Genomic DNA, 13,470 nt, shown 5'->3' with positions numbered 1-13,470 from the left:
ATTGGGAATGCCAGCACTCACCCGAGCTGCGATTGCTTCATTTGATGTGGATTTACGCCGTGAACAGAGTTACAACATTGGTGATCTTCAGTCAAATGTCCAATCAAATATTCCAAAATTAACGCGTGAACAGAAAGGCATTTATGATCGCATAATGCAAATGATAAATGACGGAGTTGTTGGGACCTTCTTCTTGGATGTGCCAGGAGGAACTGGGAAAACATTCCTCATTAGATTGATTCTAGCGACGGTTCGATATAAAAATGACATAGCCTTAGCCCTTGTTTCGTCTGGAATAGCTGCGACATTGTTACCGGGCGGAAGGACTGCGCATTCAGCTCTGAAGTTGCCATTAAACATGCAAATCATCGAGACTCCCACGTGCAATATTTCCAAAGCATTCTGTATGGGAAAAGTATTACAAAAATGTAAACTCATTGTTTGGGATGAATGCATGATGGCACATAAAAAAATCGCTTGAAGCTCTTGATCGATCGTTACGAGATTTGTGTGGAAACGTTCAACCATTCGAGAATGCTTTGATATTGCTCGCAGGAGATTTTAGGCAAACATTGCCTGTAATTTCTTGATAGACACCAGCAGACGAAATAAATGCTTGCCTGAAAATAACGGAATTTTTAAACTCACTTGATCTGCCAGAGATGCCACCACACATATTAAAATTGAAAATAGGTGTGCCAATTATCCTGTTGCGAACTATTAATCAGCCAAAACTATGCAACGGCAAGCGACTTGCAGTTAAGAAATTGATGAATAACGTAGTGGTAGCAACAATTTTAACGGGGGCTTTTCAAAGGTGAAGATGTCCTCATTCCTCGAATACCCATGATCCCGACCGATACACCATTTCAATTTAAAGATTGCAATTCCCAATTCGATTGGCATTTGCAATCACAATCAATAAAGCTCAAGGTTAATCTTTAGAATTGTGTGGTTTAGATTTAGATGTATATTGCTTCTCACATGGACAACTGTATGAGCGTGTTCCCGAGTCGGCAAACCAGATAGCCTTTACATCTACGCAGACAGTGGAAAAACAAAAATTATTGTATATCCACAAGTATTGCAAAATTAAACTTCTATGAAACGTATGCTTTGTTTTGTTTCTCATTTCTCATCCATGCAACCACAATGTGCCACAGCGAAGCATGGCGGGTGCAGCATGTATATTCATATATATATATATATGTATCAGGATTTTATAGCTATGTAATACCTATTTATTTTTATTTATAGTAGTAAATTACAACAAATTTTTCTCTAAAAGTATTCAATGTAACTTTTGTTACTTGGCTTATATCCAATCGATTGAAGAGTTCCCCCATATTTTAATCGGCATGTCTGGAATAATGGAAGCGACAGCTGCTTTAATTTTGTGCCTCAAAACGGGTAACTAGTAGAGTCACGTATAGAAGATCCTTATAAAACTCCAAAGGAAAAAAATCACATGGGATCAAACGTGGTGACATTGTAAGGAGACGCACTATTATGTTGCCAAATACAATTTTCTGATACGTACAGCAATTGTGAAAAAGACGATGATGCAGCACATCCAAACAAGCAGCTCCTGTAGCGATTGCTTCAACGAAAAAGCACGGCCAGCAATCTTGACCTCGGGATATTTAATTTAAAAACATTTAATTTTAGGGATTCCCTTTCCTATTTTAAGAGTTTATGTGAGTTTTCTGACCCAAGATTCGGATGTTATAACTCACCGGGTTGGTCTAATGGTGAAAGCGTCTTTGAATATCAGCTGATTTTGAAGTCGATAGTTCCAACGTTCAAATCCTAGTAAAAGTTTACTTGAATACTAGATCCTGGATATCGGTATTCTTTGGTGATTGGGATTCAATTAACCACACATTTCCGAAATGGTCGACCTGAGGCTGTACAAGACTACACTTCACTTAACTCAAACATATCATCATCCTCATTCATCCTCTGAAGTAATACCTGACGGTGATTCCCGGAAGCTAAACAGGACAAAAAAAGATTCGAATGTTATGTCTGTTGATTAGTCGTTAAACACAATAAGGTGATGACTTTCTTGAAAGGTAGTCATTATAATGAATATTCATACTGCATAAGATATCTTCACACGGAAATATTTTGATGGTGAAGTGTAATGGGATGATATTATGAGGAGACGGATATCCTGTTGTGAAATAAAATTATCCGAAACGTACTGCAGTTGAGGAAAGGACGACGCAGCACATGCAAATGAGCTACTCCTGTTTCGCTTGCTTCGGCGAAAAAGAACAGCCAGCAAGCTTGACCTTGGAATATTGCCAGAAAACATTTAATTTTAGGGATTTTCTTTCCTATTTTCAAAGTCCATGTGGATTTTCTGACTCTCGGATTCGGATATTAATATGTGTTAACTTTTCCACTGAGGAGAAATGTTGACACACCAACATTAACAGAAATGTTAAACAATCTTTCAAGAAAGTCGTCATCATCATTTTGTTTGTGAATTTGGCTCGTGCTCTGTAGCCGGTAAGTTCAATGACTATAACAGCTGTAAACGATATCGATGCATAGTTAAGGGTTTTCTAAAAAAATTCCAAACTGTCGTCACCGGTTTCGCTAGTACACGGATGGGTTTCTTAACAGATTTCTTAGGATTACGCACTAGCGACTCCCTGACACATTCAAAGTTTTCTTCAGAAAATCTGTCAACCCGTACTCTTCCTTATCCACAGTCATTCGCTCATTTAAAATTGATTATGCCATCGACAAATGTAATTGTCACTTTTAAAAGGGGATCAAAATTAAACTTTCCAGAGAACGCAAGTTTAACCGGGTTGGTCTAGTGGTGAATGCGTCTTCCCAAATTAGCTGATTTGGAAATCGAGAGTTCCAGCGTTCAAGTCCTAGTAAAGTCATTTAGTAAAGTTATTTTTACTCAGATTTGAATACTAGATCGTGGATACCGGTGTTCTTTGGTGGTTGGGTTTTAATTAACCACACATCTCAGGAATGGTCGAACTGAGAACGTACAAGACTACACTTCATTTACACTTATACAAACCATCCTCATTCATTCTCTGAAGCATTATCTGAACGGTAGTTATCGGGTACTAAACAATAAAAAAAGAAAAGAGAACGCAAGTTTAACTGTAACTGAAAGTTTACATTTAGGAAACTACAAAACATAGGAGGCTTTCTGTTCAGGAGTCGCTTTCTTTGTTAGTGTTGGTGCCAAGCAAAAAGATAGGTAATCCATCTTTTTTTAGGAAACTTTATTTTTTGTTATCTGATTCCAGCCTTAAATAAAAACTACACACCTTATCCAAAGCATGTTATAACAAATGAAATCCAGTGTTCTTTATTCCCTACACCCGATGCTTTCATTTATATATATATTCTTTTTTTTCAGGACCAGAATATTTTTGATCAGCTTGTGTTTGGCATTAGATACTTAGATATTAGAGTATTTAGGACGGAAAATACATATTGGGCATGTCATGGTAGATTTTTAATGGTAAAACTAGAAGATGTTATTAATGATGTAATAGAATTTATAACAAAAACAAAAAAGGAAATTATTATATTTGATATTCACCAATTACATAAATCAGGTAATTAAATATTTATTCAATGCTAGATTGCAGTTATATACTAATTCAAAATACTAAGTCACGCTAACTAAGAACATTTATTATTTAATAAGTGTTTAGTTGAGTGCAATGAAGTTGACTAATTCAATAACAAAAGCCGAGTAAACTGTATTCATGAATAATAATAAATTATATTTGTGTACATGTGTAGTAAACTCTCTTCTGAAGTACAATAAATTTGCAACTTTGATGTAATACCAATTTCAATTTTATTTCTTTGAAAGTCTCATAATACTAATCTTTTCAGCCAGGTTGTACGACATCTATTCATGAACTCTTAGTCAGTGATTATTTCTCTATCCACTCATCTCCAATATAATTCTGATATTTAAAATTGAAGCATATAAATAATATAATCACCTTTAAATTTACGCTTATAAGATTTTTCTTTAGAATAAACAGAAAATTAATACTAAAGTCATATTGAGAATGATAAATATATATTTAAATAAGTTTGTAGCTTTGCAATATAATACATATATACTGTAGTAATACATAACAATAGATTAAAAAAAAAATTCTCTAGTTTATTATTCAGAAATCAATCTCTGTATAATATAAACTGCGTTTTAAAAATACTACCTAATTTATTTTATCTGCCATTTCAGGAGAAATATAATGGTTTTATTTTGAACAAAATAAAGAGGTTGAGATTTATCTGAAAGGCACTTAATTCATAAGGTTTGTTTATAGAAATCAAAATAAAATAAACATACCGGAAACCAATCTGGAAATTTTTTTTTACGTGTTGATAACCACCCAAATCAATAATCTACACGATTTAAAAATATCCTTATCTACAAATTTATCTACAAATTATTTTTACCATGAAAAATTAATTTATTATTTAGGAAGCAACAGCGACATAGTGACAAAAAATCCCATTTACATGGTGTCTGAAAACGTCCTTTCAAAAAATGAACATCCATCCTGCCTAAAATTTCTCAAGAAATCAGGATATTTTCACTAAATATAAGAGAAGATAGGATTTTTATATAACTGATCAAGTACTTTTGGTTAACAAACATAGATTTATTCAGAAAAAATTATAATGTTCCTTTTAGGTTACTTCATCAAAAATACAACATTCTTTAAAGTGTAGGATTATACTTTCTCAACGAACATCCAAGCGATTTTCTATAATTAAAAGGAATTATAACTTAAATCACCAAGCCGAACTATGCATAAAGGTGCAAGATTTTTATTTTTGGATTATACATGTTGTGTAGAAGTTATATAAATTAAAATATTACGCAAGTTTACAAAAAAATACGTTTGAAATTTTTAATTTAATACTTTTCAACTTACGTAATTAAACTGTATCTAACAAATATTTATTCTCCATGTAAAATTATATCTAATATATTTTATAATTTACTCTGTGGGGTCTGCTTTCAAATACTATTTCATTTCATTTATACTATACTATTATATTTCTACTACTATTTTTACGATTATTATTTACTATATATTTCATTTCATACTATACTATTTCATTTATTCTTTCTAGGATTCCTATTTCCAAATTTTTGGCTGCAACTTTTGTAATCGTACTAAAAATAATATTTCATTTAAAAATTTAATAAAATTATATTTCAATTTATTTATGTTTCTGTTTAACACTAGTTTTTAGAGAAGAATTGGATCATGAGATATTTATAGAATGGTTATTGAAAAAGTTTACGTATAAAGGAAAACAACTGTGGGTTAAATATGGTCAAAGTTCATGGAATTCATCTCTTCATGAAATAATTAAAAATGATACAAGAGTTATAGTTACCTACGAAACTAATCAATACCACAGAATTGTTAACGAAAATTATCTTTGGCCTAATGTTCAACATATTTGGGGTAACAAACAAACAAAAAAATCCCTTATGAAGTATTTAGAAGAAAATGTTCAAAAGTAAGTATTACTTTTTGTTTACCTAGTTTCATAATATTTATTTCATTGCTTTATGTAATTTTTAAATGAATACATATTTTTATAAGTAAATAACTCATAATAATTTAAGAAAACAATTGCAATATATTTTGTTACAGTAACAAATAAAGTATATCAGATTTATTTGAGAAGAATCAATCTTATCGAGATTTTGGAGCCTTAGTATTTTAGTACGTTATATACCCAATAAAATAGCCAAAATTAAGAAAATATTGTATTAATGTCTTTTAATAAGCGTTCCATAAATATAAAAGTGTTAAGGGATATGCTAGGGAATAATGAACTAGGTATGTTAAAATAATGATTCTACCTGTCTACGTTGCCTAAAACTGTCCAATACGGGAAAAAATTGATTCTTTTTATTATTAAATAATTCACAATTCTCTAAAATAATCATAGTTACAAATTGTGAACTAATTAAATTAACCAGTAATATTTTCTTTTTATTAAACTCATTAACGGGTAGCTTTTATCAATCCTATACAGAAAAAAATCAATGTTTTATGGTAAATTGATTTTTAATAACTTGTTACATTTTACATAATTTTACTGTAAAAACAGTGAAAAGATTATTTCACTCAATACAAAAGGAAATTTACAATTTATTACACTAAAAAGTTAATTGTAAAGAAAGATTAAAAATCATCAAAAAATTAATTTACAATATTCAATATTTAAGGGCACAGAATAAAGGAAAACCATGGCAAGCTGTTAAAAACAATTTAAATTTGAAAACCAGGTTACCAAATTTTAATTTTGTTAAATATTATAATTAAGTTTATCCAGAAAAAAGGATTTTAATATTGTAATCAAATATTCAAAAACTATATATACGACCTATAAAGTTTCACTGATGGATTCATCCTTCTGAGGTAGATATCTAAAGCATCATAAGTTGATAAAAATTACATAACTTGGTAATTACATGTAATAAAAATAAATATTTTTTTAAAATCATTCAGGTCTTAATTTGTCTTCTGTTTTATATGTAAGATAGAAATAAAAACTAATAAAACGGTTCTTTTTTTTTTTTTGATGTTGTAACATCACAGCAACTTTACAATTTGTTCAGCAAGAGAATTGAACAATAAGTAAACAAGCTCTGTTTGAACCAACATAAAGAAGTCACGGACTCATTGGTTTGTGACTTAATAATAATAACGAAATAAAAGAAATGAAATAGAAGAGCACTCCGTAAGGCCGGACTATAAAGTCACCTAATTGAAACGATACATCAAATCAAGAATATTGTTTCTCATCAAAATTGAAAAATCACTGATTGTGTTATCCAATAAATTGACTGTCATATAATTTGCGTGCCGATCCAAACGATTTTGATATCGTAGGCTGGCTAGAAAGATTTCCTGTCGAATGGTTTGCAATTTAAAATCATTATATATGAGGTTATTGCTTATATACCAGGGTATGTTTAGAATCTTCCTCAGTGTTTTTGTCTGGTAACGTTCAAGTATGTCAATATTGGAATTGCTTGCTGGACTCCATAATAGTCCAAACAGGCTTCATAATGAATTTGTAAATCAATAATTTATTTTCTACTAAAAGCCGAGATCTATGTTCCAGTAGCCAGTACATGTTTTAAACTTGAGATCCAACTTATCCGCTTGGACTGATATGTTTTGCCCAGGTAATTCGCCGGTCAAGATGAAAACCTAAATATTTACCATCTTGAGAAGTTGGAATTGGAATATTAAAGATAGAAACAGTTGGAGAGTGTTCCTTTCGAAGAAAAGGCGTAAAAAAATAAAAACAGATTTTATTCTTTAATTACTATACGAAATGATAACTTTTAAAACAATTTTAATTAAATGGACTCTTCTTTTATATTTTTTTAAGACAATCAAATTCCTATTGGGCCATGATTGGTTCTAAAAAGAAAATAATTTTTAAAAAATCTTGCGTAATTCTACGCAAGAAGACCGACTTTTCGTTTCCGACGCCCTGACTATTTCGTATTCAGAAACGCACCGTTTTTTCAGGATACAATGCACTAGAATATTTGATTAACTAGTAGACCGTACACACAGGCATCAAGCTTTCAACACACACATCACTATGACTTACCTCATTAGGGCGTATGAAAAATACACCACTACACAGACTTTAATAACTCATATAAATTAGAAAAATGATAAAAATTTAACTTAAAATGAATCCAATTTAAATGACATAATAAACTGCAATTACATAGAAAACTTTTTTTTTGGAATATAAATGTATATTTTAAAAAAATTAAATTTAAAAAAAAAAGTGTTGCCGATGTGAAAATGATCGTAGAACAATAATATTAAGGTATATCAATAATGTATAAGGTATATCAAAACATTGCAATTTTGAAATCTTATGAAATAACCCGAAGTGGACGCTACATACCGAAGTACGGCCGAAGTGTACGTCTATTAAATTACATATACACATTTTTGCTGCACTTAATTTAAACTTATTTCATTTGAAAGTGAGATACAATCCTCCAATTATTTAATAAAAGTGGACAATTTACACAATTCCTAAAATATTAGTTTTTATTAACATTAAATATTTATACAGTTATTAATTCAACAAACTTGAAATATTAGATTAGAGTAAAAGTCCCTTGATTACTCTCTTTACAAAATAATCCAATATAAAAACTGATTAGTCTACACCGTGTAGAATGTAGTGCACATATGACTGCAGTTCATTAAACAGAATAGTTTAATTAATGTTAACTTTTATTTATACGACTCACCAAAAATCTGAAATACACACCAGAAATCTTGTGCATATTAGGCACAGTGAAAAAAAATTCAACAATCATTTAAACTGAATTCAATTCAAAAATATAATTTGTTTTTCTGTCAAATAAAAAATATGATTTTAAAAAAAAATAAATACACAATTGTTAAAAGAGTTTGCTAAGAAAATTAAAAAATAATATAATTCTAAATTATAATTATCAATTAATATTAAATAATCAGGTGTTTCACTAATTATATTACATATACACATATGTGATGCCTATTAAATTACATTTACACTTTTTAAAAATATATGAAATTATATATATATAAATATATAAATTATATAAATTATAATAATTATAATTTGCAGTATATATAAATTATATATACTGCAAAAAAATGTTTAAAACCACGGGTTAATAATAATTAAATCAATATATTTAAATTAAAAAAATACAAGTTTAAAAAAATAAATAAAAAAAAGTAAAAAAAAAAAAAAAAACATAAGGAGATGAAGTCTGATTCGAACCAATATGCCTTCACTTTAAGATCCAAATATTTCAATCATTAAAATTATAATTTTAATTACGATTGCAATCAAAAAGGGAGATACACAACTAGATGTTACAACAGTGATAAATCTAAAATTTCAACATCCTACGGCTAACCGTTTTTGAGTTATGCGAGATATACATACATACATAAGAACGCAGAGACACGCCCTAACTAGTCAAAATGGATTCAGGGATGATCAAAATGGATATTTCCGTTGAAATATGAAAACCGAAACATTTCTCGATCACACTACTTACTTTACTTCGTACAAGGCAGTAACAACTGACACATTGCTGGTCAATTGATATTTAAAATTAAATTCGATTAAAGTTAATTTTAATTAATATATTCAATTTAGAGAATATTACATTTCTCTTCATTTTATTAAAGATTACTTTCTTAATTTAATTTAGCTTATTTAATATCAGATTTAATTTAAGAAAGAAAGGGTTGGCGTTTTAAATGTTTCCTTTAATTTGATATCTTTCTTTTCCGTTAATAAAATTACTAACAAATAGATTTAACATTTGGTTAATCTATTTCATACATACTAATTTATTTTAATATTGTTTATTTTATTAAATGAGAAGTATAGTTATTATTTATAAATGGCTTTTAATATATATTTTTTATATATTTTAATATAGTATTTCTAAAAAAATAACTAAAAAACGATATTTTTTTTCCGACTTCTGAAAAAAGGAAGACCATTTTATTAATACAATAGTTGTCAGAGAACTACAGTCCGCTGAAGAAAAAAGCAAAGGCCGGTCAACAGTTGTAAATTTCTTCCCATTATACACCAAAATGGAACATACTGTTTTCACTAATTAACATAATGATATTTGTAGATACTAGCCGTAATGATAAAACAAATTGTATCGTATTTTATCACTAAAAGATGAATCGTATACTGATCCAAAACGAAATTTTGACTCATCAATTGTACAATTCACTTTGAAAATCAATTTCTGCAAAAAATTACAATACTTTTTAGATTATTATTAAAAAAATATACATTATATCATGTTATCCGTAAAGAATGTTCTACTGGGAAATTAAAGATAAAAAGTCTATGTAAAAATAGGTTCAGTAAGTAACCATTTATTAACAAGTTTCGGCTGGCAAAAAACTTCGGCCTGATTTCTGCTCCTTCGGTAAAATTAAGACAAACTGAAATTCTTGTGACTCAAACTAAGGAGTAAATTTAGTGGTTCTACATGAAATCTGACCTGAAAAATTGAAAAAAAATATACGTCCTACAATTGCATTCATAGTATTTTTGAGAAATCTACGGGTGAAAGAAACAAATATTGGGGTCGAAAAACCACGCTAATTTATGTTTGGCCTAAATTAACTTTGTTAAATGTGTAATAAATATAAAAATATAAACAAAATTATTAGAAAATTAATTATAAACAAAATTGTACGAATAAAGTCTACAGATACTGACTAAATACAAACCAAGAATTTGGAAGTTTATTAAAACAAAATATGGCAGATTATAACTAGGTATTATACAAAACAATATTTTCAATATTGCAAAACAAAAGAGTTAAATATTTCAAATATAAATAAAATTGTAAACATTTTATATGGCTTGTTTTAAATAAACTTAGAGAAGATAATATTTGTATTTAATTTTTGTGGATTTTATTCATAAAACTTATTTCAAAACCAAAATTCTCTACCACTTTTGTTTAAAACTTTTATGTATTTATTACCCATTTAACTAAGCTATTTTACGCCAAACACATAATAGCGTGTCTTTGACCACCAACCTTTTGTCTTTTACTTCAGATTTCTCAACAAATAATAAAAATACAGTTCTGAAAACGTTTTCTTCTTTCAATTTTTCAGTTCAGATTTCACGTAAAACCTCTAAATTAACTCCTTCGTTTGGGTCTAAAGAATTACAGCCTGGTTTAATGGAGCAGGAATCTTTCGTCACCGGTCACTAACGAAGCGTTACCTTACGAAAATTTACATAAACTTTCATCAATAATACAAATCCTGAAAGTTTTTTTATACTTCATGTATCGCTCTGCGTATAAATTATATTTTATGAAAATATATTTAAAAACAGTTATCAAGAAAAAATTGTTTTCCCGAATGGACAATCTTATTGATAATTTTCAACACTTTGTAAGCTAACCATTGCATATTAATATTGCAAAAGTCTTTAAATATTTTTGTTTAAGTTGGTCACGTGACCATTATTTAGTGGCCGATTAGATTAGTACTCACATTTTATGTTAATCATAATTTATAATCTTATACGAGATTGTTTCTATTACATTTTTTTAAAGTTTCACTTTTTTTAATTTTAAATTTCTTAAAATCATCTACAAAAATCTACATTTGGCGCAGATGAGTTTATTATGGTTTTAGTAAATCTCTATTGGGATCCTACATATGCTAAACTTAATCAAATTTATTTATGTCATGTTTTGGCGGTGTTTTAACTTTGTTGGGCCTTTGAACAAGCTGGACAGCTTACACCCTTATGGAGTTATAATTATTAAAAAAATTATTAAAGTACACGCACATATATACATGCTGCCGCTGAATTGCTCCGAAGTCGCATGGCATCTTAGAACCTAGTGGTAGTCCTAATAAGGCCTTTTGGGGTTTTGAAGTGGTGGCCCTGTGAAAGGTCGTTTCTGCTTGATGAAGTAGCCCTGAGAAGGGCTGCTGAGTCCGGTCGCTGGTCTCCGGCGATGTCGGCTCGGCTGTAGTCGGAAAATTGTGGCTCGTCCATTGGAATTGGACCGAGCTTTCCCTCAGCCGCACTTGGGACCCTACTACAGCGTCTGCTGAAGTGGTGCCCCCCCCCCACACCACAAGAGTCCTGCAATATCGGGTTGGTGTCTTCCGCCAATGCATCTGAGGCGGTTCTCTTCGAGCAGTGCTCGTCAGACTCCATCTTTACCTCTAGCCTGATGGCACTAGCGGACTTCGTGCCGGACTGGTCAGGCCTGCTGCTCCGGGGAGGATATCTCTTTAATGCCTTTAATGCCGGCCAGGGGACTTCTTCCTTCTTGTTGTTCTCTTTATGCCGGTCTGGGAGGAGTGCTTTCGTATTATTATTATGCTGCTGCATATAACTGCCTGCGGGTTGTGGGGAGCGAGCCGCTGGCGCTGTGGTGGGGCTATTGCGCGGTCACCTGGCTTGGTGGGAGAAACGGAGTGCAGAAGCGTAGTTGGACTGCAAGTTCTTCCAACATTTATCGGCTAGCGCTGCGCTCACGGTAAGTTTCCACAGCAAGTGGCAATAATAAACTTTGACTTTAATTACGAATTATTTGTTCGTTGAAAAAATATATTATTCAAGGAAATAAGTTCTTTATAAATAAATTTATTTTTTAAAACTGTTTTACAGTTTACTTAATCAATGAATAAGAACGGTACTCTATCATAGTTTTTCCCTCTTGTAAATAAACAAATTTAAACGATTTTTTATTAACTTATTTTTTACAGATCAGACGATAGAGCTACTGCTGTTATGGCTGAATTAACCATGAATGCAGCTAATATTTGTACAAACACATTAATGAAATTTCGACCTGGTTTACGATACGCAGCACAACAAATAGCACCACTTATATATTACTTATTTAAACAAACTGATATTGCTGTAAGAACTAATATTTTAGCCGTAGATTTTGCTAGATCGATGGGTGCAGTTAGAACTGCTCTGATATGGAATGAAAGAATGGCCATAAATCGTGATAAAAAAGAAGAAATAGATTGCGATCCTGTTGCCTCATACAATGATAACTATTATCAAAATAATGAATATCCTTTAGAGCAATTGTAAATGTTTAATATTAAATAAAGGTTACAAAAGTATTTTTATTTTGTTTTCTTAGTTATAAAAGTCTTGCGCTAAGAACCCTTGAAGTAATGTAAAAATACACTGAAGTAACTACAATAATTGGGAACAACTACAGAAGTAAATTCTATCAGGAGTTGTATTTGATTTCGTGGATTTGGTCTAACTTTTGCGGATTCTACAGAACTAGTTTCGACGGGAACTTTTGAATACTAAGGAATAACTTTGCTTGAAAGTATAACTTTTTGTTTGATGTAAACGATCACTGACACTATAACCTTCTCAAAACCCTAGCTATTCATTTGAGGTTTATCTTCAAGTAAAAGTTCTGTTGTATTCGGACGTTGAATCGAAATTATATAATTCAGATTCAAGAAGAAGTAATTAATTTCAATACCTCACATTTCAAGGAAATAAATCTACAACCTATCTAGGAAGAAGGTAAAATTTTAATTTAGTTTCAACCGTATAAGTTACAGAGTTAATAGTATAACCAAATTAATTTTCGGTACAGAGAATTTAATTAGAAATCAATTACGACAACTTAAAATGATTCTTCGTCTGCAATCATTGAATCGTTTGTTAAACTTTAATAGGACACAAGTGTTGCCCGTTGAAACCATTTCACTTTGGAAATAATTCTGTTTGATACATTCTTTAAAGAATAATATGCGTAGTATAAAGTAAGCGTTATTTGAAATATTTTATGACAAATATGTTAGAAATAAAAAAGTTAGAAATTACTAATAATGTTCG

At 30.3% G+C, this 13,470-nt stretch overlaps 1 protein-coding gene across 1 annotated transcript in view; it reads left to right on the top strand.

The window, feature by feature from the left end:
• The window catches only part of LOC142328315 (PI-PLC X domain-containing protein 1-like), a 211,881-nt gene extending 199,182 nt beyond the window's left edge, over positions 1-12,699 (top strand). The window contains exons 5-7 of the mRNA XM_075372020.1: positions 3,401-3,602; positions 5,268-5,547; positions 12,360-12,699. Coding sequence (XP_075228135.1) covers positions 3,401-3,602; positions 5,268-5,547; positions 12,360-12,699 — 822 coding nt within the window. The remainder of the gene's footprint in view (positions 1-3,400; positions 3,603-5,267; positions 5,548-12,359) is intronic.
• Positions 12,700-13,470: the final 771 nt, after the last annotated feature.

The sequence above is a fragment of the Lycorma delicatula genome, chromosome 7 (assembly GCF_047948215.1).
Source record: "Lycorma delicatula isolate Av1 chromosome 7, ASM4794821v1, whole genome shotgun sequence".
Taxonomy (NCBI): Eukaryota; Metazoa; Arthropoda; class Insecta; order Hemiptera; family Fulgoridae; genus Lycorma; species Lycorma delicatula.
The sequence above is the reverse complement of the archived record's forward strand: the minus strand, read 5'-3'. Positions and strand labels throughout refer to the sequence as shown.